The sequence below is a fragment of the Balaenoptera musculus genome, chromosome 2 (genome assembly GCF_009873245.2).
Source record: "Balaenoptera musculus isolate JJ_BM4_2016_0621 chromosome 2, mBalMus1.pri.v3, whole genome shotgun sequence".
In the NCBI taxonomy this organism is placed as follows: domain Eukaryota; kingdom Metazoa; phylum Chordata; class Mammalia; order Artiodactyla; family Balaenopteridae; genus Balaenoptera; species Balaenoptera musculus.
Window position 1 is genome coordinate 123,341,640 of NC_045786.1, and position 27,216 is coordinate 123,368,855.

General features: G+C 35.9%; 1 protein-coding gene across 2 annotated transcripts in view; it reads right to left on the bottom strand.

Moving 5' to 3' along the window:
• The window catches only part of MDGA2 (MAM domain containing glycosylphosphatidylinositol anchor 2), an 801,291-nt gene that overhangs the window by 455,147 nt on the left and 318,928 nt on the right, over nt 1-27,216 (bottom strand). For both annotated transcript variants that reach the window (XM_036839763.1, XM_036839756.1), the window contains exon 2: nt 11,411-11,550. In XM_036839763.1, the coding sequence (XP_036695658.1) occupies nt 11,411-11,550 (140 nt within the window). The remainder of the gene's footprint in view (nt 1-11,410; nt 11,551-27,216) is intronic.

Below are 27,216 nucleotides of genomic sequence, written 5' to 3' on the forward strand. Positions count from 1 at the left end.
AGTAGCCTTGACTTAGTCACTTAACTTCTCCAGGCTCAGTCTGCACATGTATGAATTGCAGAAGAAAGGATAATATATACTCAAAGTTTCATCAGAGTATTGGGATTCTTATAAAAAATAATAAGGTTCACCTATCCTAAAGAAATTAGAAATATAGGAACTACAACTGTCCTCAGAGAGGGCAGTTATAATTAATTAAGCACAACAATTCAGAACAGCGAGAATGCAAAGTCAGCACCATATTAACACATCTCTGGGACTTGACTATAATGTGATTGAATGTATTAATGGTAATATATCTAAAGAAAGAATGAGCCAATCAAAACAGAAATTGGTCTGCCTTGGGAACAGAAAAATAAGCTTTTAGGAGGACAAATTGGCAAGTAGTAACTATTTGGGAACTGTCCAAGAGAGAGAAAATCTTTACTATTGGACTCAAGCCTTAAGGTCTCCTACCCCATAATAGATTAGACAGCCTTCAGCTATCCCAATTAAAATTCCTTGCTAACCAACATGATTTTTGCTTGGCTTCTCAATTGGTTTGCCTGCTGAGAGAGTGATCCTGCTATACAAGAGCAATATTCAATTTGCCATTGCACATTAAAATTTTGGCATTTTGATCAAAATTTTGCTTTATCTGCAGCTTACCTACACTGATTTACAGGTGGAACAGTCTGCTGTAATCTGCAATTGTATTTCTCATTATAAATGCCTAACCTGATTTTTGCATTGTTTGTATGTGTACCTGTCTTTATGAGTTTGGAAAATGCAAACTCATCCCTAATCTGCCTTCATTATACTAACAAAACCAGGCTTATGAACCTGCAAAATGAGTATTAGAACCTGAAGTGGCCTTATTTACCAAGGTAAAAGTCCCTCTGTGGATGACTGCCTAGAAAGCCAGCAAGCATTCTCCAGGTGGTACCTCTCTCCACTGCTGTGAGGGATGGTTTTGGCCAGTTTGCTCATAAATCCATTTTTAAACCTTCCTCTACTCTGCTCTGTATCATTGAGCAGAGGCTAAACACTTGTACGTTATATCTATTTCCAAGACTCTCAATGGTTTCAAACAATGGATTGGTACTGGCATAAGACTGAATGACAGAAGAAAAGGAAAAGCCATGTATTTCTCCCTCTTCTCAGCCACTTCCATTCCCAGCAATTCATTTCCTTCATTAAATTTTCTCAGTTCTAAACGCAGAGGATTTTTTTTTAAATTTAAGTACTGTTTTTAGTTTCAGATGTACAGCATGGTGATTCTTTGTTTTTCAGATTATATTCCATTATAAGTTATAACAAGATATTGGGTATAATTCCCTGTGCTATACAGTAAATCTTTGTTGTTTTTCTAAACTTAGAGTTTCAAATAATCAGAATGGTTTCTGTTTTCCTTGTCCAACCCTAACTGATGACCATGTGACATAAGAGCTCACTAGTAACTGTCACCATCTGTTCAAGAAGTATTAAGTACGTGCCCATGGACACACACACACACACACACACACACCCCACACACAGACTCATAATAAAATTATATAAACCAATAAAAATTTTGGTTTCTATTTTTTTGGTAAATTATACTAAGCAGCCATGTTAAATAGTCACAAGCCAAGTGTGTGACTTATTGTGATTATCAAAGAGCAGAAGGAATCAAAATCTCAAGTAGACAAGTGGTTGTGAGGGCAGTTGTAGAGTTAGATTATGCGTACGTCTAATAAGAAAGTAAATGTAGTTTTCAATTTCATCTATGAACAAATCAAACCACTGGCAATATTCAGACTGATAAACATAATGTTACAGAAGTCATCACAATATTGGAGTATTTACCAGTTTTGTTAACTAAAATATTGGCCAAGGGAGTGCATTGGTCTGCAGGCAGGGGCTCCAAACACATGTGAGAAAAAGTACCTATGGATCATCCATCCTATATCATGCAACCAAATTCCCTGTACTTATGAAGGAACGGGCTTTCTGTTTTGCACCCTATGAACAACCTTAAGGCTATACTCCCTCAAAGGCTTCCAGCAAAATTAGCTGGGGCCAGTTGACAATATGAAGTCAAACATGTCTTAGCATACACTTTTTCAAACTCTGTTCTACTTTCTGTTGATGTCAATTTTTTCCCTTTTCTGATGAAAACCAGGCTTCCATCATTTCTAAATTATTTAGATAGGCACAGGGTTACGACTTTATAGTTTGGTTTTAAGCAACAAATTCCAAGCAATGAATTACCAGGTTTTTGTCTGATACTTAAGAATATGTTTCCGTCACTGAGATCCCAAGGTTGCCCTGTTATATCTGTAATTTAAAATGTGTACCATTGTCAAAAGTGGCATGGAGGGTTTAAAGTTAGACTCTTCTCCGACTGCGGGGCTTTAATAGCTTCATATTATTGAGCCCCATTTCCCAAGTGTCTTTAAATCCTTGCTGGGTAATAAAATAAGAAGACATATTAAGTCCTCATGGAGACCACCAAGGGAGCAGTTAATGCATCCCTGCAGGCACTGAGGTACGCGGCTTCCAACAGTGCCTACACAAGTGAGTCTAAGGTTTCCTTAAATGCTTAATTCTAAGAGGTAAATGACATAGGCACAGGCAAACACAATTTAGTACTTTTAAAAAGGAACCGAATTAATTAAAATATTCAACAATTAACCCCAAGTGATAATGCCTGCCACATTTACTCCTTTAATAAACGAGATCCTCTATGTGAAAGCTTTTATGTTTATGGTCCGATACAGTTTATCCTCCAAAGCAGGATACTTTGGGGGATTGAGAGACAATGACATCAACAAGTGTACCAGAACAATAGCTATAAACCAGGACTGTCCCAGGCAAATCATGACATATGTTCACTCTGTGATAGAAAATGGGAATGCAAGACCCAGTCCTTTGCTTTCTAGTTTACAGCTCAGTGAGAGAGACAGGAAATGGAAAAACAATACGATTATTCTATTTTATTATTTCTATCATCGTTATTCAAGATTTTTGTCCTCCCTTGTATGATTTTATTTGATCCTTAAAGAACCTATATTTACTAATACTATTGTCATTTTGTACATGAGGAAAACAAGTGAAAAGGAGGTTAAATATATTACCCACATTCACAGGGCTGAAAAAGTGGAGAAGGTGAAATGTGAAACTATGTAGTTTGTCTGCAGAGTCTAAATTCTCACTCACTCCCCAAAGCAGGACCCTATGATGTATTGTGGTAAGAAATGGCCTGATATTCTGGGATCACATAGAAAGGGCACTTAAGCAAGCCTCTTTGACCAAGCAAGACCTTATGAAAGAGGTGATAAATAAGCCACTCACTCAGTTGGACAAGGGAAAGGAGTGCAGACAAGTGGAAGAGACAACAAATATATTAAATCAGTAGGCAAAGCACTGTAAATTCCTTCAAGATTAATGATGCATAGCAGTCATTACATGTCTAATGTGCTCTTTAAAAGCAGCCCCAGAATATGGCCAGCAAAGGTATAAACTATCTAATTTAAAAGAACAAATAATATACGTTATGAGTTGAATTGTGTGCCCCCAAAGGTATGTTAAAGTCCTAATTCCCAGTACCTCAGAATGTGACCTTATTTGTAAATGGGGCTGTTGCAGCTGTAATTAGCTAAGATGAGGTCATATTGGAGTATGCGGGCCTATAACCCAATATGACTGGTGTCCTTACAGGAAGAAGAAAATGCCATTCAAAAGACACACACACACACACACACACACACACACACACACACACTCACACACACACAGGTGACGACAGAGGCACAGATTGGAATGATGTGGCTGAAAGCCAAGGAAAACCAGGGACTGATGGCTACCACCAGAAGCTGGGAAAAGGCAAGGAAGGATTCTATGCAGAATCTCAGAGGGAGTATTATGGCCCTGCTAACACCATGATTTCACAATTCTAGACTTCCAAACTGTGAGAGAATCATTTCTGTTGTTTAAGCCACCTAGTCTATAGTACTTTATTACAGCAGCCCTAGGAAACTAATACAATGTACAACTATGCACTTCAGGCACTTGCACAATTTTGGAATTAGGGAACTCTTTAGGCTAATATGAGACATTAGCTGATGTAGAATTTATATGTCTCATGAAATGTGTTTACATGCATTTTATATAATAACACACGTAATGCTTTGTGTTATTTTAGAAAACTCTTTCCAAAATGATTGGTTACAATCCATCTTCTTGATGGCACCTTGAAGAGTTATTCAAAATGGTAAAGTGTTCTGATTATAAATGCAATGCAAAAGATCGCTTAGATTCAGCACCATACTGCACATAGCTGGATGCCTAAACGTTAATCTTAAAAAATACAGAATTCCTATGACACCCAACAGTGAAGACACTAATTAACTAAAGATTTTGTTCTGCTCAAGCTTATCCAACATCATTAAATGATACCTGCCAAAATCAAGTAAGTAAACAAGAAGGGACCGGGTTGTATGGGATAATGTTTCTATATGTTCCATACAAAGCAGAAAAAGGAAGAAATCAATGTTTGCGGGTAGAAACAGATAAAACTGTCAGGAAAATAAACGTTATTTTTAGGTTTTTGTTAAGACTTTGGCACTAAAAGAAAATGAAAATATTAGCAATTCCTAAAAAAAATTGAGTCATTATTAATAACGGTTTCTCATTTTTCAGTCCTGAAAATACTCATATTTTACAAGCACTTTTTTGTGTAGCACAAGTTAACTTTTTCAGATTATGGAAAGGCTTTATTCCTTACTGATTTTGTCTGAAGCATCTCTGAGCATTTCAGGAAATGCCTGTGATGAGCCTAATTTGAAATAAATGTGTCATGTTTACAACCAGCACTGGTATAGATTATTAATTACCACTGACAGGATATTCTTTAGCATAGAAGTGGATAGGTATTATTTTCTATAATTTTAATTAAAATCATTAAACTTAAGTTTCAAACCTCAATGTTTTAAAGTCAACCTATGGAGTGTTTCATTAAACTGGAGTTTGAAAACTCAAGTAAATCCAACTCTCTTAATTGTCATCTTTAATGTAATAGCTAGAAGTGAAGAGGATAAACTTGATTCAATAGGATTACAAGTAGACAACTACTATATTTGTTTTCATGCTACCTTTTTAAAATAGCAGGGATTCATATAACTATAAATGAACATTTACAACATGTTGAATGTGCCCAAATGCCTCACACTTTATTATGAATTTATCTTTATGTGTACATATATCTAAGTATATGTAATATAGACCTAAAAATAGATCAATTAATTTGATTATCATTCCATCATGAAAAATTCACTTCAGACTATGTTGAGATTAGTCCATTTAGATTTTGTTGACAGCTCAATAACTACTACAAAAAAGATTAAAAATCTAAGGAAAAAAACTGTATTGTAGGATATCCACCACTTAATAATCTCCTCATGTCAAATAATACACATCTGAAAATATGTTAATGGGAGTATTCTTCTAATAATAAAAATACAAAACCAAATCATCAATGTCTATGTAGTTATTCAGAACTTCTACATTAAAAGAATTGCAACTATTTACCGTAAAATGATCCATTTTAACTATACAACTAACAGATTCTCAATTATATATTGATAGGCAATATTGATTTCCTTCTATCTTCTGGAAATGCCCTGGTAATTTTAAAAAGTTTATTTCACATCAACTGCTGTAATAAAATAATGGTTATGGTCTCATCACTCTTATATATAATATTTTTCATTGAAATATGTAGATTTCAAAAGGAGACATCTAATTTCTAACTTTCATGTGGTCTGTATATTCAATTATTTTGACTCTGTTTTGATATCCATTTTCTGATCACTCTGAAGATCCAATTTTGACCACGAGAGGCAAAGCTGTCAAAACCAAACAAATTCTCAGTCTGTATTTATATTGTAAATCTCCATCACATGACATTCCTTGCAAATGAACTTGCAAACTTTCAGTGCTTAGATTTAATTTGAGTAGAAGACATATTTTTCAAGAGATGAGGAGAGTAAATGAGGACAATATACTACACACGCATGCTAATTATATTGTATAAAAGTCTTAAGAAATAAAAGCGAAATTTAATTAAACATCCTACCTTGGCTAGTTTCTTGTGGTTTACCTTTACAAGTCTTCAGGAAAAGCAGAAGTACAATAATTCTGAATCAGAATTAAGCAACATAAGGTCAGCAGCAAGGAGGCAGAGACTAGGACTGATTAGGTGCATAACACACTCCTCATTAGGTTTGAGGCCAGGAGACAGGTACTGTCATATGCTGGAGTTGCCTCAGGAAAGAAAATCTGAGACGAGAGATTACAAGTACATAGTTTATTTTCAGAATTAATCCCAGGGAAGCCGAGTAGGGGGCTGTGAAAAGTGACACAGAGAAGGAGAAAAACCAATACAACAAAGTGTTATTATGCTAGTCACTGCTGAGAGTGACTGGGGCTCCATTCTACTGGGACCCTCTAAGGAGCCATGTAGAATATATTACAGAATTGCCTGACCAAGGGGGCATGTATTGACTGGATCCTACTCCCTATTGACCAAAGAGCTGCTTTTCAAACAGCAATTAGTACTCTGCTGTAGAAAGTTTAGTTTTTTTCTAGAATCTAAAGTTTTGTGCTGTGACTCTATTCTTAGGACCTAATAAAAGATCCACACAGCATCCGTGTCCAACACCAAATCTGCTAGATCATATTGCTTGAGCAGCAAGGCAGTTTGCACTAAAACCTGGACTTGCTGCAGAGCCCTCTCTTCCTCTGAGTCCTACTTGAAAATCATAGCCTTTAAAGTTGCCTGATAAAGTGACTTGAAGCAGTATTTCCAAATGTAGTATATGCAGCTCCTAAAGTTCAAAAAAGTTTACCATATGCTGGACCTCCTTCTTACTGGTGGGCTTGTGAGGAGCAACAACTTTTTCATAACCTGAGATGGAATGTCCTAGCATGCCCCAGACCATCAGACTCCAAAAATCTTCACCAATTTGACGGACTACTAATATTTTGGTACTGTATTTCTCATCCTCTGGCATGTGTCTATCTTATATGACATCCAGAGTACTTGCTACTTCCTGTTCAAAAGGTCAAAATGACATGATATAATCAATATAATGGACTAGTATAATGTTATGTAGATTATGAAGATAATCAAATTCCCTGTGCACTATAATGTTACAGAGAGTGACAAAGTTCATCCTGACCCAGGGCAGAGCAGAGCTTCTTCTTGAGAACTGAAAAGCATTCATTTATCAGATGACTAGCTATATACCAGCCAGTATCAGAGGTGTGTCAATTTGTTCCAGTGCAGACACTACATCTGGCCCAGATTACAGCTAGCTCAAAATACATTAGTTAAAGCCAGGCATATGACCAAAACCAACTTCAATGGGAGAGTAAGAAATACTCTACCTACTCTACTGGGTTACCTGCAATTGTGTAGTGATGACAGTAATAGCTGAGAATTATTAACTTTATAAAATAAATTATTATTTTGTATCAATAATAGAATCACAAATATGGTGATGACTGACTAAGTATTTACTTTTTGCTAGGTACTCCGCTAAATGATCAACATGTATTATCTCATTAAGTACACTGACTAATGTTGTTTTTGCAAGTATCTGGAACTGTATGATAAATGTTTCTTCTAAGCATCAGGACTGTCCATGGAATTAAACAAATGATGAACTCTGAAATAACTGCAAATGGATTCAGATCTCCTGAGGAACAAAAATGACCCTTTATATTCATGAGGATTTTTATTAAATTTAAAAAAATCTTTGGTTAATGCTGATGTACTGGGAATAAAATGTATCAGTAGTTTTGGAGTAAAGTGTTGAACCAAAAGAGGCTTTCCATATTCTATATTAAAAGTAATGGTAACAAAACTATTTGAAGGTGTGACATCAATGATCAGAAAGGCTATAAGAGCTTTCTCCTAAACAGCTATGGTGAGTACATTTCCCCTTGTAACCATGACCTTAATAAAGATGTATGTCACCAGGGGATGAGACTGTGTGTGGGGGGGGGGGGGCTGTAAAGTTACTCACTGATACAAAATTTGTGATTAATAAATTTTTGCATACTTCTCCTAAACTCTTTCCCATATTCTATCCAAAGATACATTGAAAAAATATTAGTTGTTTCAGTTGGAGAGTCTCTCACATGATGCAGAAAACAGGTCCAGTATGTCAAATATCCTTTTGTTTAAATCATTTACAAGAGGACTATATTCATAATTCATTTGTTATTGGTGTGGTAATATTGAGGGAGAAAGAACAGAGGAAGGAGGGAAGAAGGGAGAGAAGGAATGAAAGAAGGAAGGAAGGAAAAAAGAAAAGACGGAAAGAAAAAAGAAAAGAAGGAAAATTAAGAGAGTACGTAGCAAAATCCTGAAATTATGGATATGCAGAAGTAATATTAGGTTGGTAGATTTACTGGCAAACCCTTGTCTCCTTTCTTTCGTACCTTCCCACGTACTTTTATAATAAGCCCTCCTTAAATGAGGTAGTCTGAACACAGTTCTAGTCCTTGCAAGCTAAAGAAAGCTAATTAACAGAGATGCAAAAGCTCTGCAGTGCATTAAAACACAAAAATATTGAAATTTATTGAAATGCATTTAATTTAGACTATAGAAATGCTAAGAACCTTTTTTTAAAATTTACTTATTTCAAATATGTTCGACGTTGGAGTCTAAATATAAATTACTTAAAAATAATATAAAGCCAATATATATTTTATTATGTACCAATATAATGCTTACTATGTACCATGTATATATGTATATATGTGTATATACATAATATATGTACATATATATTTACACATACATTTAACTTTTGAAAGGGGTCTATGATATAAATAAGATGGTTAGCATCATTGCTATTATATAGATAAGAAAACTGAGGCACAGAGAACAGAGAGGTTAAGGAACTTTCCCAAGGTCACACTAGTAGTCATGATGGATCCTGGATTATATCCAGGCAGTCCCAGTACCATGCTCTTAACCACTGCTATGTACTGACCTTCTTCACTTATTTTACTTTAAAGAAAATTTTAAAGAATCTAGAAAAAAATGCTGCCTTAGAATACTTGTAGAAATGGAAATTTTTATGACTCGCGTTGCCACAGGAATAGGCAACAGATTAAGAAATCTTCTGAAGAGTGAATGAGGAACTTCTCTCTTTCACTGAATTATCATATTCAGATTAGACACAGGAGCAAGAAAGTCATTCCAGCTTCATGGTATCAGCCAAGAAAAATTATCCTCAGGACCAGATGCCAACAGCATGCCCTTTAGTATTTGGACAGGATGCAAAGGCCCAGCTGTTCTGTCAGCCTTCCTTATACAGTTTGTTGACAAAGAAGAGGCCCAGTTAATTTTCCAAATATGCAATATAAACTGAAACTGATTCACCTGCAAACACCTGAATTACTTCTAGGAATGAAGAAATAATAATACTGAAATAATAAATTTTTCATAGGCTCATAACACATTGAAATATTTCCAAAAATGGAATTTCTCAGGAAAAATAAATAAGGCAGTAACCTACTCCTGTTTTTCAGAACTACTTTTGGATTGGCCAGAGCTCAAAGATTGCATCCAGATTGCTGAATCACGAAAGGGAAGATGTATGGAGAAAATAAGAAATGTCTAATATTAAGGGAATGCAAGGATGAAGATAGAGGGAGAGGAACAGCTGGGATGACTTAAAAACAAAGATAAGTTGCATTTTTAAGTAAAATTTGAAGTTCAGAAGCTGCAGAACTTGGTACATTCATTGTGGGAATAATGGGAGCATCAATGAGTCTTCTCTTGTGGCTTCTTCTAGGTTTACTCGGACCTTCCTACTTTGATCCCAACTTTTTTACTCTGGAATTTTTATTCTATGTATATAAAATAAGAAAATCAAATTATAACAACACTAAACTTTCTTTGGGATAATATTCTTGAGTTAGTGTTATCATTTTTTAATTTTAGTAAAATTATTTTCATTGGACTATAGTTTTCTGCATAAATCTGAAAATAAAAATGCTTTACATAGCTTCATCTACATCATATTTTAACAATTATTGCTTCTGTGCTTATATATTTAGTTTTGCAATCATTTTTTCTACTAAGTCTAATTATATTGGGTCAAATTTTCTGTAACTCAATTTTATTGAGACAATTTTATTCTTTAATAAATTTTCAGTTCTTAGCAAGTGTCATAATTTACAATTTTAGCCACTACGGATTTTAATATTTTTCAATATTTTAAAATAATTTTTTTCTAGATTACTTTTACTGTTTTCCATTTTATCAGCAGCATAAGTTTTATAAAACATATTTCACCATTTCAGTTTATTTATGGTCTTATCAATCTATTGCTTCATTCTGTGCAGTTCATATGCTTATTTTTATTTGTTCTTCAGGGTCAAAATTGTAGAGTCAAAACATCCTTGAGGATTAAAGAGTTAAGGATGACAGGACCAAAAGACAAGATAGAAATGATGGGAGACTTTATAATCTCCACATTGTTCTTTACTTTCCCGTACACAGTCGTGTTAGCTGGATTTTTTTTTTTTTCTGTAATACAAATACTTAAAATATGTAACTTTGTCTATCAAACAAATGAGACTTCTTTTCCATCACAGTGTTTGTGTTTAATACCAATCCATATTTTGAACCAGTCAGGTTAAATATATGACAATAAGAATTGGCAATTAATGAATAAAAACATCCTGAATATTCTGTATCTGAATTAAATTTTTACATCATAGATACATAGCCTAACTATACTATCTTATATCTAACCCCTTTTTTCACTCCTACAAGCTTTTTCTTTGCTCATTGTTTGTAATTTTAGTGCCCTTTGAAAGTCTCAATTTCTGCTCCTGCTACTAAATTAGCTATGAAAGCTGTAGCTGCTGACTCTTGAGAACCTGAATTCATACAGCACCCGCAAACATTTGTTTTTCGAGGTTTTCTATTAATATAATGACTAGGAGTAAGGAAAGTACATGTGACCTCGTTCATCACATTCTTAGAACAAGTGCTTCCTCCACTGCAATTATGTCATCGTGAAATCATGTTCCACATTCTAAAATAAACTCATTGCCATATGAATTGTTATCTGACTGAGATATTTTTGTAGTTGTCTTTTTTAACAGCCTCCTTAGAAGTGTCTTTTAAATTTCTCACAATACCAAAACAAAAATTTCTTTTTTTTGTCTTATCCACATGAATACTTCAAGCTTGAATGTTCAGCAGTCACTACTCGTATCCTGCATTGCACACATACTTGAATTTCACACACACACATACACACACAAACACATTTTTAGCTAAATCATCTAAAATATACACTTTTTGACTTCCAAGAAAAGTCAAAGAGAGTTTTCCACAATATCACGGTCCGGGACTCACCTGTGGACGTGGATGTCCTGTGACCAGACAGGTCAATTCCAGGGTTTCTCCTTCCCGTATAGTGTAGACCCTTTCCGAGTAGCGCTCCTCCTCAATGTTACAGGCCAAGCCTGAATGCACAATACGAACCGTGGGGGGAGCTGTCGAGTCAGGAAGAAGAGAGACAAGATACATAAAAAGATAAGCAAACTGTCTTCCCCTGATCATCATGGTTGTTACAGCAATTCTTATCAGACTTTACCACTGTCAGATCCATCAGTCTTAACACTTTGAACATCCCCAAGGGATTAAAGATTTTGCCAGACAGAAAACGTCAAGTTTACCTTACAGTCACCAACACGGTCTGAAAATGGCAAAGGGGAATAGGGTAGTGGGGAAAAATTGGTGATTCAGGAAATCACCATCATTACAAGACCAATGATAAAACTTGATTGTTAAAATGTGATAGTTCCCTTCCTCTCTGAAATCCAAAATTTAATATAGTAAGGGATGTTGTCCAAAAACTAGGTAGTGCAAAAGAAAGACCATCAGAAAGGAAAAAGGAATGTGAATTAAAGACATTGTCATTTTTCTATTAATTTTTTAAGTCCTGTGGTGTAACTAGGGAGCTAAAGAATAGGAAGATTTGGTTATCAGGAATTGAACACCAACTTAATTTTCAATATTTATAGACTCCTGTATTAATATGAGCAAAAGATAATCACTGAATTAAGCCACTGATGAAGGCCATAAATCACTGGTGTCTAAGTATAAAATTCTGATTCAAGATAGACTTCTCATGAAACTGTCCAAATTCCATAATATAATTTTCTCCGACTTCAGTGCCACATGGGCCTATAAAACTTGACTAGCATTCATTGACTTACATATCATTGGAAACCCACTGTATGCAAAAATTCTTTTGGTAATGAGAAATACTTAGATAATAAGATATGCTTCTTGTCATCAAGGAGATTACTGTGACTAGCTTCAAATTGGAGATCATCCCCATTTGTGAATTCAGCATTTGTTTGTAATACATTTGGAGTGGAGGCAAAAAGTTTGTTTTAATTAAAGACAAGAGGAAAATCTATATCTACATGTAAGAACAATGATCTCAAGAATTTCCTGATAGCAATCTCAGCCTAAACAGCAGTATTATCAGCAGAGGCTACAGTTGCTTAAAAATTAATATGGGCATATTTGGAATTTTTTATTTAACATTTAAAAGACTATGAATCCTATAAAATTTGCAGATAAATTTGGTGATTTTATGGAGGAAATAAAATGATTGTAAGTCCAACTTACAGGAAACTTTCTTTTGGGAAAATCTGTGTTGTGAAAGTAAAAAAACAATAGTTTCCAGTATCTAATACTTTGTTTTACATAACAAAAATGTATAGAACACTCAGAGAGTTTAAGAACTGAAAAGGGCATATTTTGTCATTGTTCTTAATTTCAAACTGAAAGATAGAAAAGCCTACTTGCAGATAATAAAACAACCAGTTATTTCCATTTTTTTTCTGGATATCCAAGCAGAGTACTGTTCTTCAACCCTCAAATTCAGGATCCCACTCTCCAATACCCAGTATCAAACAACATGTAAAAAACTGCCAGCAGCTGGATAAGAATGAATAATATATTTAGAAAAGTAGTTCTTACATTCAGTATGCATAATAAACTCCCCAGGAACTTGTTTAAAACATAGATGTCAGAAGTATACACAGAGACTGTTATGTCTGCAGAAAAGCCCCGGAATCTGCCTTTTTACAGAACATCCCAGGTATGACAATGACAGTGCTACTCAGACCAGATCATTAGAGATAATTTTCTAATGGCTCTTATAAATATTTGTTTATTAAAGGAAAATACACCATGGGATAAAATGTCCTTTTCTTTTAATTTTTTTCAAGTAACTAAACATCATGTTATGCATCTTCTCACTGGTTTAAAAAATTAAATAAACCAAACAATTTTTTAAGTTTGTTTAAAAACTTAAAGAAACCAAATAATTTTTTTGTCTATAAAACCAATTTATCAAAGATTTTCTACCATGTCTTCGGACTCTGTCTAGACACTGTAATAATTTGCCTAGTTTTAAGACATTAGAAATCATCTGTAGTGTTTATCTGGGTGTTCTGATATATTTCACACAAGGTTTCCTACAAATCATTTCCTATAGTGATCAAATTTAAACTTCAATTTAGACAAGTAATACTAGAAAGCTACTTATTTTAAAATACCTGTCATACAACTGTATACATATTATGGAGGTGAACAAACTGATGACAATCAATAAACACTTGCAAAATATAAATAGAAAATTGTTAAGTAAAAAAATAGAGATTCATTACCTTGAAATATATTTCTTTGCCAAATTTAGCCTAACAAGTGATAGCCCACATGTTTATTAATACATCTAATTATATAGTAACATGACATCTTTTCCAGATTTATACTTACTTTTGTTTTAATTTCAAATCAATGAATAGTATTGTTATTTTTAAGACATGTCTTTCCAAAGCATCATTATGCAAATAAGTAACTTAATTTAAAACATTTAAATTATACAGTAAGCACACTGTGTTCATCTACAAGGGTAAATTTTCTGCTATTTTCTTCTGTATTTTAACACATTCTTGGAAAAGGTAATTGCCTATATATTGTAGTCATTATGAACCTACCACCTACCTTGTAGGAGGGTGAAATAGTCTACCAAATTATAAATGTTAAAGATGTATTTTTCCTAGTATGCATTAAAATATATGATCAGTACTTTAGAATCTCAATGATAAGGTGAAAATTTTGGAAGCTAGACCTAGACTACACTAGGGAAATAAAAAAGATTGAGAAACAGTTCATGAAGTTAAAGCACCATAACTAGATCAGCAATATAAACAGTATAATCGTTCCAAACTTAACCAGTGTAACATTGTCCCAATTCACCATCCTGTCTCCAGTCCCTATCAAATCCATGAAATCTTAAAATTTCCCAAATAATATATTGTAACTTCTTTTTTCATCATGTTGTATTCCTGCCTAAGAATCTATATTGTCTCCCTATGACATTTCACAGAGTCCAAATCACCCCACATGGCATTTAGATGCCCTGTAAATGGTCCTCATACTGATTATCCAACCCAAAATCCCACTTCTCTGTAACATCAGCCCAACATCAGTGGGAAGATAAAGAGCACTAAGAATTCAGGTGTCTTTGATCATGATGTTTCCTCATCTAGAATTCCCACACTGATCTTTGGACCAATGTTGCTGAAACTTTCGTGGATTACTTAGCAATGATTCTCTTCTCTATTTTCCAGGAAATCTGTATTGCCCAGTGATTCTCCTTTTTCTTAACACTCTTAACTTGATAGGAAGCACCTAATTACAAGAATGAACATCATTTTCAGCATCTATTCCACATCACATAATTCAGAGCACAGAGTAGGTATTTAATAATTAATTTATAATTTTAAGCATATATCACTATAAGGACTCTAACCTATTTTAGCAAAAATATTAACCATTATGGCACTGAATTTAAATATATATGCAATTTGCAGTACTATATCTGAAACAAGACATGTTTTATCCTCTGCCTTGTTAGAGAAAACCTCAATTCATCATCCTGAAATTGGACTAAGGGTTATGATCCCCTTTGCCCTGTAGAGTCAGCAATGAATTAAAATGTTAAAATATTGCAAGAGACTCATATTCATCCAAATTTGCTTGCAGTAAACCAAATCCCATTACATAAAATCTTTCTAACACTAATCATATCAACTCCCTTAATTTGAATAAACTGGCTTTGGGTTCAAGAGGTCAGCCTAAAAGGGCAAAAGAGAGACATTCTTTTATCTTGTTACAGTATATCCAAAGTCAAACGAAATTCTCACTGTATTCTGTTGGAGAAAGAACACAAATTCTTTCTTATTCTCCAATGGCAACAGCAAGAGCATTTTTAAGTCTTTTATATCATATACAGATTTTCAAACATATATTTATTGAGCAACTGCTGTAGATCAGGCACAAGGCTATGAGCTGAGGATATGAAGATTAATGCTATGAGCTGTGCCCTCTATGGGTTTATAGCCTACTGGGTCTGTCCAGTTTATTTATATATATATATATGCGTATATATATATATATATATATATAATATATATATTTATTTATATATATACATATATATATATAAATAATACAAAAATAATAAAACAATTACCGTTGAGCAGAATAGATATTCTAACAGAAGGAAATGAAAAGACCATAACAGGACAAAGCAGAAGCTGACTAAATCTGCCTGGTGGATTCCAACAGGTTTCACGAAGCCAGTAACATTTAACTTAGGTTTGGAAAGATGCATGTGGTGAAAGGAATTCCAGAGAAAGGAAACAGCGTGTTCAACGGCATGTCTATAAGAGACTGCCTGCAGTGTTTAGGAAATAACTACATGAACATGTGGTCCACATAGTTTGTAATATACTCCAAACCTTGACACCAGTGCCACTCTCTCAATTTGCCATGATGTCTCCAGACATGAGACTGTATAGCCCTGCAAATGGAAATGATGGGAGAAACCTACTTGAGAGTTCTTGTTAGACAGGACTTGAGGATTGACTGATGTGGGAGCGAGGGAGCAAGAGTTAAGATGACAGTGAAGTCTATATTTTGGTTAAATAGGTGAAAGATAAATTTTTAAATAGAAAATACTCTCTTGATCACTATGGACTCCACATTATTCACAGTTGGGAGAGACTTAAGATGAGGGGCTCTGAGCCCAAATTACGGAGGGCTTTGTTAGAGTGAGGACTTAGATGTGAAGTGTTTTTGAGGGAGAAACTTTTTCCATGTTTTCTGAAGGACATGCTGTTATTAGCCAGTAGTAAGTTTGGTATTAGGAGTTTTCTCTCTTCTAAGAACCCCAAGCAAGAGCATTGTACTTTGGTAAATCCTTCAAATCCCTGGTCCAACTATTCTTTGGGAATTCAAGTTGCCAGTAAAATCTCACCACTATGCTCCACTAGGTCAAGGTAACTTATGTTCTTGGCGCAGGTCACGGATCCCCTGGGATAGCTAGTGTGGAGAGAGGGAGCTCACGGAACCTCTGTTAGAAGTTCCAGTGAAGACATCAGTGAGCCACCCTGCACCATCGTCTCTCACACACTCTAGATTCTGTTCAGAGACAGAGACTCAGAGACAGATAGATAGAATGTCTCACACCTTTCTACTCTCATGTGGCCAGAGATAACAGAACTAACACTATTGCTTACACCATTCTCTTAGCAGGATCAGTTTTGCTTGTAAAGCAAACAAAACAATAATCAAGTTTCCTTCTATTTTTCTATTGGTTTAAGTGATTACTTGATTTGATAAAACATTTATCAGTTTTCTATGACATTTTACATTTACCTAATTAACATTGCCAATAATTGGTCTCTTCTGCTTATTTCACAATTCCAATGTAGCACATGTGAACAGTACTTCTAAAGCATGGTGTCTTCCATTCTTCTTATTTGCTCTCTTTCCTACCTGAGTTACTAATTTAAAATACTACATGAGTCGTCTCCTCCCTCCCTTTTTCACAATAATCTCCCAATGCGACTTTTAAATTAAGTATTGTGTCTACAGGTATAGTCTATAATTATCTCTCTTCTTGTTGACAACTCTTTTGCCTAATGTCTTTTGCCTTAGGCTCATTATATTACATATTTTAATATCAAAAACTCAGATAGGGAAGGGAAGAATATGAAGATTTGGGAGAGTAGGTAAAATTTTAGATTTAGATGCTGATGTTGAGCTGTCTAACAACTGAAAAGTTGTTACTGCATATAAAATTTAGAGCTTTTAAATGGTAGTCGATGGTTGACAGCAAAAGAATAGACGAAATCTCTAAAACAGAGCATGTAGAGTCAGAAATTAAGAAGATAATGATAGAACCGTAAGGAATGTGAATTCTTGATAGAGAATTGGTGTCCATAAGATTATGAATACAGAGAGGCCAAGAAAAGAGACTCAGAGGTAGAAGGAAAACAAAGAAAATGTAGTGCTTTAAAAGTTACACAAAGAGATGCTCAAGAATGGTGAACTGTCCCAAACTGTCACTTACAACAGAGTTGTCAATTAGGAGGAGCATAGACAAAAGGTCATTGCCAATGATAGTTAGGAGGGCATTGGTGAATTTCAAGTGAGATTTGGCTGTAGAACAATAGGGGCAAAAGATGAAGGAGGTGAGTTTTGAGAAAGAGAAAAGTCTTAGCAGGTCAAACCAAGCTTCAGGCAAAAAGTAAAACTGCTCCTGAGGTTTACCCACACGTAAAAAGAAATGATAAGTATAAAACAATAAGTATAAAACAGAATATTTTAACAATATTATACCACCATCTCAGGGTTGCAAAGACTAATTATTTATATTATAAGAAACAAACCATAATGTTTGTATTTCCAACATAAACTGTAACTTTTACCAATACTATACTATTTTTCTACTATCCTTCAACATTCTTTTAAAATTAATTTTCCCTAAAAACTGACTTTCTTTTTTCTTATCTTTTTGTTCTTTTACTCTTTTACAAGTTTAACTCTGCTAACTTCTGTACCAAATATGCAGAAATCTCTCAAAACGGTCTAATCTCTTCTGTAAAAAAAAAAAATCAAGGTTCATCCTCACAGAACATAAATATGCTTAATCTCCCCCACATTAAAGAACGGAGACAAAACAACATTTATCCTCCCATCAGCAGGCCTCCTCTCGCCTTTCCTTCACAGCCTAGTGAACAGAAATAATGGTACCCACTCTATGTCACACTTCTGCACCTGCTTTGCAATCCTCAGGCCACAGCAGTTTGGCATCTGCCCTATCATTTGTATTTATAAAAGAATAAGGCAGGAATATAGAAGACCACTTTGCTTAACTGCTAATTTTTTGTCATTATTTTGATCTCTTACATCTCCTTCAGTCTTAGTTTACCAGACTTCATTTCTATGCAACTATGAGGATCTTTTGAAATTATACACTTGTTCTACACTTCAAAACAATAAAAAAAAATTATTACATCCCACTATTATTCTTACAATCATGAATATAATCATATATCGAAACATGCAGATAGCAGAATGTTCAATTTATATGTCCATTCCAACAATTTCCTCAAAAAATAGTTAAAATCCTTCTGTCATTGTCATTTAAATAATCCCAAATAGGACAATATCTTGATACACAAACAATTTACAGATTATTTTTAATCAGCTTTTAGCTCATTTGAGTTGTTTGATTCCACTGGTTATTTTGAATTAACTACAATTTCAGCATCAATGTGAATTTATTTCCCTATCTCTTTCCCCTCATCCCTCATACTTGGTTAATACTGTACTCCTGTCCACTGGAGGGAAATACATTTTTATCTTTAATTTGATGAGTTATAAAATGAAAGTACTAAGATCATATTGATATTCTGGATTTAATCAAAAGAAGATCATATCTACCTCAGTATGACTTTGGTGAAAGGCTCTGAATATGAAAGGTTTTGAATATTTTGTATTATTTCCTCAGCACACGTTGAGCAGCACTGTTATAAATTAATTGAGCTGCCCTGAGAGACTCTGCAAAGCCCAAAGTAAGGTAAGAAAATTAAACCCTGAAGCCCCTGGTTCTAGAAAGCAGCTATTAATTTTTCCTAAATAACAGAGGTTGATATGATTTTTTAGGTTAGTGTTAGCCAAGAATTTAAAGCAAAGAGCTTAAATTGCTTAAATTTTTAATTTAAACGTAAGTTATCTGTTATATGCAATAGATACTATTTAAGATGGAAGAACGTTTGTCACTAAAGAAAATGACATTAAATAACAATGTAATTGTGTTCATGAAATTTTAAAGTTAAACAAAAAAAGCCATAATGCAATTTAAATTTTAAAGTTAAAAGCAATGATAAAAGCAATAATGTTTTTGTGTAAAAGAATTACCTTGTAATGTCATCTTTTAACATTCTGGAGTCAAGGTACTAACTTTACAAAAAACTGAATACATAACGGCAAAATATTAATCTGAATTATCTTCCATAAAATGACATATATGTGTCCTATGCTTCTTAAATGAAACTATAAAATTTTTAAATATTACTAAATTAAGGTTTTTATATTAACAACTTCAGATTTCATCAGATTTCTTTCATCAGATTTCTTTCATCAGATTTCATCATTTTTTTTTTGTTTTCATCTCAAAACATCACCTATTAATTCCTAAGGCTAAAACTTCAAAGACCCTAGTATGTTTTATAGATTTAAAAAAATATAAATTTCACTGAATCTAAGGTTCTTAACATTCTTTTCAAATTCAGCATTTGACAACCTCTGACACGCGTGCTGGAGAGGAACCATGGGCCCCAAAGTCTGACATAGACATCTGCATCTCTACGTGGATGTTCCTACCCCAAGCCCTTCGCTATGTTCTTCCCAGTATTTTCCAGGAGAAACATATGAAAGCAATATTTGAAAGGTTATCAAATATTTCATTGATCTCATATTTTGCTCACAAAGGACTTGACTGAACTAAGCTGTGTGCTATCACTTAAAGCTAAATACTGTGGTGAACTGTGCTTTCCCCAAGTAGGTAGAAACCTGAGATTCTATACACAAGTTCCTTTCTCTATATTGGATCCAATGCCACATCCTGAATGGTCTCCATCTAAAGGTTGAATCATGTTTCTATCTAATCAGTAAATTTTAGGAGGAAAAACAAAAAAACAAACAAAAAAAAACTACTCCAGAAATTTTGGCAGCTAGGCCATAGACTGTCAGTACAAAAAAAAAAAAAAACAACCTGACATAAACACAAGGGAGTCGCCTCTTTTATGGTACCATTCTTTATGTGCTTTGAGTCATGATGGAAGCACAGTAAAGGATGCACAGAAACTATTATACTGCTACAAGAGGGGGCAGCCTTTAATCCTTAAAACCTTTGATTAGGTTTTCCCCCTCTAAATCAAACTTGTGAAATGGCTTCCTCTTAGTAATGTCTGAAGCTATATATCATGTGGTCAGTGAACCCTCCAAAGTTCTTGGAACCTAATCTTCCTGACTCTCATGAATTATCACAGCATCTTATGAGATCAGGACTCCTGAACCCACAGGTACTAATTACATCATTTTTAAACCCTCTGGACTGAAATGTATACCTAAATGTACTCACCCTTCTCTAGAATTAAGAGCTTCTCAGCTTTCTTGGAAAGAACTACAAAGCCCCAGCAAATACTAACTAAAATGAAATTAGTGTCATCATTGTGCTCCAACCTTAATCACAAATTGGGTATTTAGAGGCAGCTATTATTTCTTCCAGTCTAGCTAATCAACAAAACAAATGAGATTTACTACAGAATATGCCAAAAATGAAAACTTCAACTTGCTTCTCCAAGAGTGGCAATGGCAGGCAGAGGATTTTGAGGATCTGGCCTGCCAATTTCTCCATTGTTTCTCTCCATTGAGAAATCACTGCTTCTGCTTGTGACTAGCCCCAAGAAAAACAAGATCTTCAGCATGTCACAAAAATGCATTTCAAACCCCAGAATACAGGAATCAGTGTGATAATGACAAAAACCCAGAGTCCCCTTCAGAACTGGGCAGAAGAGCAATTATCACAAAGCAAGAACAATTCGGACTCCACCAGGCAACACTCATAGACTAAGAACTTAGCAAACACCGGGAACCTGTGCACAGCTTGTTATTTATGACAACCTCTAGTTCTATCTAAAACCATAAAAAGTATATTTTTAATTTCCATTTGAAAAAATAAGACATCCCCAGTGAAGGTTAGTGAATATTCAAAGTTTAGTTTCATCTACAGTTCTGTCTTATTCTAGAAAAAAATTGTGTTATATATATTAGTTTTTTTTCATTTTGCCATGCTGCATCCTCATTTTAAAAAGGACAGACATTCCTTTGTCTTTAGAATTTAGGGGGAAAGAACAGAATACAAAAAAAGAATTATCAATCATTTATAGTCCCATAGACAAAGAATATTTTTATTAAATTATTTAGTACCATAAGAATTCAAAGTAAAAACGTTTTTCTAAACCATGAAATGTGAAATAGAAGCACTTATTGTTAAATATCATCACTCAACCTCTAATTTTTTTTTTAGGCTTGACAATTTCAAAGAAATATACTCAGGAGCTGAGGAACTGCCCAAAATTTCTGTTCAAACAATATAATTTCCATCTGTCTGAGGATGAAGTTTTGAAATTGTCCCTGTAAGTATCTCAGTGGTTCACCTCTGTGGCAATGTGACACGGCATTCCCCAGGAAGGCTCTTAGACCTGCCATCTCCCAGATCCCCTACCATCAGGTCCCAGGGGCTGGACCTCCCACTCAATCTCACCTGTGCTCCTTCAGTTTGCCATCGAGCAAGACTCTGTTCTCAACTTTAAATAATTTCCGCATTCTCCTAAATGAACTCATAAATACCCTTTCTAAGAACTGTTATCGTTATTAATGTTAGGATTTGTTAACAAAGCAAACAATATGAGAAATCTACAGTGTCACAAAATCTTAAAATCTTCAGAGTAGTAGCAAAACAAATGGGTGATCCACAACGCTTAACAAGTACACAAGATTTTTAAATTTAATTTTTTACCCTTAAGCTTTTTCTATTACAAACTTCTAATTAATAGTATTTCCTTGATTTTTTTGAGCAAACAAGAAATATATAAAATATATAAATAACTGCTTGTAGCCATAGCCCGTTACGTTAAACACAAAATTGTTATGCTTAAATTCTCACAGCACCATTCACCTAACTTCAAATGTTATGCTTGAAATTCTTCTAGTTTTCTCTGCAGAATTGATGAGATAATATCTATTAGATGTTAGACCAAATAAGTTATTCAGATTTTAAGGTGTCCGGGTTGTAACACAGCTGAGTCAGTGCCTTTCAAAATATACTTCCAAAGACAAGTGGCCTATAAACATGTTCAATGTTGTTCAATGTTGTTCAATCTACCTAATTTTTAAAGAAATTTAAACCGAGAGGAGCATCAAGATGGCGGAAGAGTAAGACACGGAGATCACCTTCCTCCCCACAGATACATCAGAAATACATCTACATGTGAAACTGCTCCTGTAGAACACCTACTGAACACTGGCAAAAGACCTCAGACAGCCCAAAAGGCAAGAAACTCCCCACATACCTGGGAAGGGCAAAAGAAAAAAGAAAAAACAGAGACAAAGAATACAGATAGGGGGCTTCCCTGGTGGCGCAGTGGTTGGGAATCTGCCTGCCAATGCAGGGGACACGGGTTCAAGCCCTGGTCTGGAAAGATCCCACATGCCACAGAACAACTAGGCCCATGAGCCACAATTACTGAGCCTGCGCGTCTGGAGCCTGTGCTCTGCAACAAGAGAGGCCGCGATAGTGAGAGGCCTGTGCACCGCGATGAAGAGTGGCCCCCGCTTGCCGCAACTGGAGAAAGCCCTCGCACAGAAACGAAGACCCAACACAGCCATAAATAAATAAATAAAATTTAAAAAAAAAGAAAAAAGAAATTGAAAATTGTAAAAAAACAAAAAAGAATAGGGACGGGACCTGCACCAGTGGGAGGGAGCTGTGAAGGAGGAAAGGTTTCCACACACTAGGAAGCCCCTTCACGGGTGGAGACTGCGGGTGGCGGAGGAGGGAGCTTCAGAGTCGTGGAGGAGAGCGCAGCAACAGGGGTGCAGAGGGCAAAGCACAGAGATTCCCGCACAGAGGATCGGTGCCAACCAGCACTCACCAGCCCGAGAGGCTTGTCTGCTAACCCGTCAGGGCGGGCAGGTGCTGGGAGCTAAGGCTTGGGCTTCGGAGGTGAGAACCCAGGGAGAGGATGGGGGTTGGTGGCATGAACACAGCCTGAAGGGGGCTAGAGCTCCACAGTGAGCTGGGAGGGAGTCCGGGAAAAGGTCTGGAACTGCCCAAGAGGCAAAAGACTTTTTCTTCCCTCTTTGTTTCCTGGTGTGCGAGAAGAGGGGATTAGGAGCACCGCTTAAAGAAGCTCCAGAGAAGGGTGCAAGCCATGGCTATCAGCGCGGACCCCAGAGACGGGCATGAGACGCTAAGGCTGCCGCTGCAGCCACCAACAAGCCTGTGTGCGAGCACAGGTCACTCTCCACACCTCCCCTCCCCAGAGCCTGTGCAGCCCACCACTGCCAGGGTCCCGTGATCCAGGGACAACCTCCCCGGGAGAACGCACAGCGTGTGCCTCAGGCTGCTGCAATGCCCCGCCGACCTCTGCCGCCGCAGGCTCACCCAGCATCCATACCCCTCCCTCCCCCCGGCCAGAGTGAGCCAGAGCCCCCGAATCAGCTGCTCCTTTAACCCCGTCCTGTCTGAGCAATGAACAGACGCCCTCAGGCGAGCTACACGCAGAGGCGGGTCCAAATCCAAAGCTGAACCCCGGGAGCTGTGCGAACAAAGAAGAGAAAGGGAAATTTCTCCCAGCTGCCTCAAGAGCAGAGGATTAAAGGTCCACAATCAACTTGATGTACCCTGCATCTGTGGAATACCTGAATAGACAACATATCATCCCAAATTGAGGAGGTGGACTTTGGGAGCAAAGATATATTATTTTTTCCCCTTTTTTTCTTTTTGTGAGTGTGTATGTGTATGCTTCTGTGTGTAATTTTGTCTGTATAACTTTGCTTTCACCATTTGTCCTAGGGTTCTGCCCGTCCATTTTTTGGTTTTTTTTTTTTACTTAAAAAATTTCTTTTCTTAATAATTATTTTTCATTTTTTATTTTAATAACTATTTTATTTTACTTTATTTTATTTTATTTTATCTTCTTTCTTTCTTTCTATTTTTTCTCCCTTTTATTCTGAGCCGTGTGGATGAAAGACTCCTGGTGCTCCAGCCACACATCAGGGCTGTGCCTCTGAGATGGGAGAGCCAACTTCAGGACACTGGTCCACAAGAGACCTCCCAGCTCCACGTAATACCAAACGGCAAAAATCTCTCAGAGATCTCCATCTCAACATCAAGAGCCAGCTTCACTCGACGACCAGCAAGCTACAGTGCTGGACACCCTACGACAAACAACTAGCAAGACAGGAACACAGCCCCATCCATTAGCAGAGAGGCTGCCTAAAATCATAATAAGGCCACAGACACCCCAAAATACACCACCAGACGTGGACGTGCCCACCAGAAAGACAAGATCCAGCCTCATCCACCAGAACACAGGCACTAGTCCCCTCCATCAGGAAGCCTACACAACCCACTGAACCAACCTTACCCACTGGGGACAGACACCAAAAACAACGGGAACTACGAACTTGCAGCCTGCGAAAAGGAGACCCCAAACACAGTAAGTTAAGCAAAATGAGAAGACAGAAAAACACACAGCAGATGAAGGAGCAAGTTAAAAACCCACCAGACCTAATAAATGAAGAGGAAATAGGCAGTCTACCTGAAAAAGAATTCAGAATAGTGATAGTAAAGATGATCCAAAATCTTGGAAATAGAATAGAGAAAATACAAGAAACGTTTAAGAAGGACCTAGAAGAACTAAGGAGCAAACAAACAATGATGAACAACACAATAAATGAAATTAAAAATTCTCTAGAAGGGATCAATAGCAGAATAACTGAGGCAGAAGAAAGGATAAGTGACCTGGAAGATAAAATAGTGGAAATAACTACTGCAGAGCAGAATAAAGAAAAAAGAATGAAAAGGATTGAGGACAGTCTCAGAAACCTCTGGGACAACATTAAACCCACTGAATTCAAATTATAGGGGTCCCAGAAGAAGAAGAGAAAAAGGGAATGAGAAAATATTTGAGATTATAGTTGAAAACTTCCCTAATATGGGAAAGGAAAAGGTCAATCAAGTCCAGGAAGTGCAGAGTCCCATACAGGATAAACCCAAGGAGAAACACGCCAAGACACATATTAATGAAACTATCAAAAATTAAATACAAAGAAAACATATTAAAAGCAGCAAGGGAAAAACAACAAATAACACACAAAGAATGCCCATAAGGTTAACAGCTGATCTTTCAGCAGAAACTCTGCAAGCCAGAAGGGAGTGGCAGGACATATTAAAACTGATGAACGAGAAAAACCTACAACCAAGGTTACTCTACCCAGCAAGGATCGCACTCAGATTTGATGGAGAAATAAAAACCTTTACAGACAAGCAAAAGCTGAGAGAGTTCCGCACCACCAAACCAGCTTTACAACAAATGCTAAAGGAACTTCTCTAGGCAGGAAACACAAGAGAAGGAAAAGACCTACAATAATAAACCCAAAACAATTAAGAAAATGGGAATAGGAATATACATATTGATAACTACCTTAAATGTAAATGGATTAAATGCTCCCACCAAAAGACACAGACTCACTGAATGCATACAAAAACAAGACCCGTATATATGCTGTCTACAAGAAACCCACTTCAGACCTAGGGACACATACAGACTGAAAGTGAGGGGATGGAAAAAGATATTCCATGCAAATGGAAATCTAAAGAAAGCTGACGTAGCAATTCTCATATCAGACAAAATAGACTTTAAAATAAAGACTATTACAAGAGACAAAGAAGGACACTACATAATGATCAAGGGATCGACTGAAGAAGATACAACAATTGTAAATATTTATGCACCCAACATAGGAGCACCTCAATACATAAGGCAAATACTAACAGCCATAAAAGGGGAAATCGACAGTAACACAATCATAGCAGGGGACTTTAACACCCCACTTTCACCAAGGGACAGATCATCCAAAATGAAAATAAGTAAGGAAACACAAGCTTTAAATGATACATTAAACAAGATGGACTTAATTGATATTCATAGGACATTCCACCCAAAAACAACAGAATACACATTCTTCTCAAGTGCTCATGGAACATTCTCCAGGATAGATCATATCTTGGGTCACAAATGAAGCCTTGGTATATTTAAGAAAATTTAAATCGTTATCAAGTATCTTTTCCGATCACAACGCTATGAGACTAGATATCAATTACAGGAAAAGATCTGTAAAAAATACAAACACATGGATGCTAAGCAATACACTACTTAATAACCAAGTGATCACTGAAGAAATCAAAGAGGAAATCAAAAAATACCTAGAAACAAATGACAATGGAGACAGGACGACTCAAATCCTATGGGATGCAGCAAAAGCAATTCTAAGAGGGAAGTTTATAGCAATATAATCCTACCTTAAGAAACAGGAAACATCTCAAATAAAAAACCTAACCTTGCACCTAAAGCAGTTAGAGAAAGAAGAACAAAAAAACCCCAAAGTTAGCAGAAGGAAAGAAATCATAAAAATCAGATCAGAAATAAATGAAAAAGAAATGAAGGAAACAATAGCAAAGATCAATAAAACTAAAAGCTGGTTCTTTGAGAAGATAAACAAAATTGATAAACCATTAGCCAGACTCATCAAGAAAAAAAGGGAGAAGACTCAAATCAATAGAACTAGAAATGAAAAAGGAGAAGTAACAACTGACACTGCAGAAATACAAAGGATCATGAGAGATTACTAGAAACAACTCTATGCCAATAAAATGGACAACCTGGAAGAAATGGACAAATTCTTAGAAATGCACAACCTTCCGAGACTGAACCAGGAAGAAATAGAAAATATGAACAGACCAATCACAAGCACTGAAATTGAAACTGTGATTAAAAATCTTCCAACAAACAAAAGCCCAGGACCAGATGGCTTCACAGGCGAATTCTATCAAACATTTAGAGAAGAGCTAACACCTATCCTTCTCAAACACTTCCAAAATATAGCAGAGGGAGGAACACTCCCAAACTCATTCTACGAGGCCACCATCACCA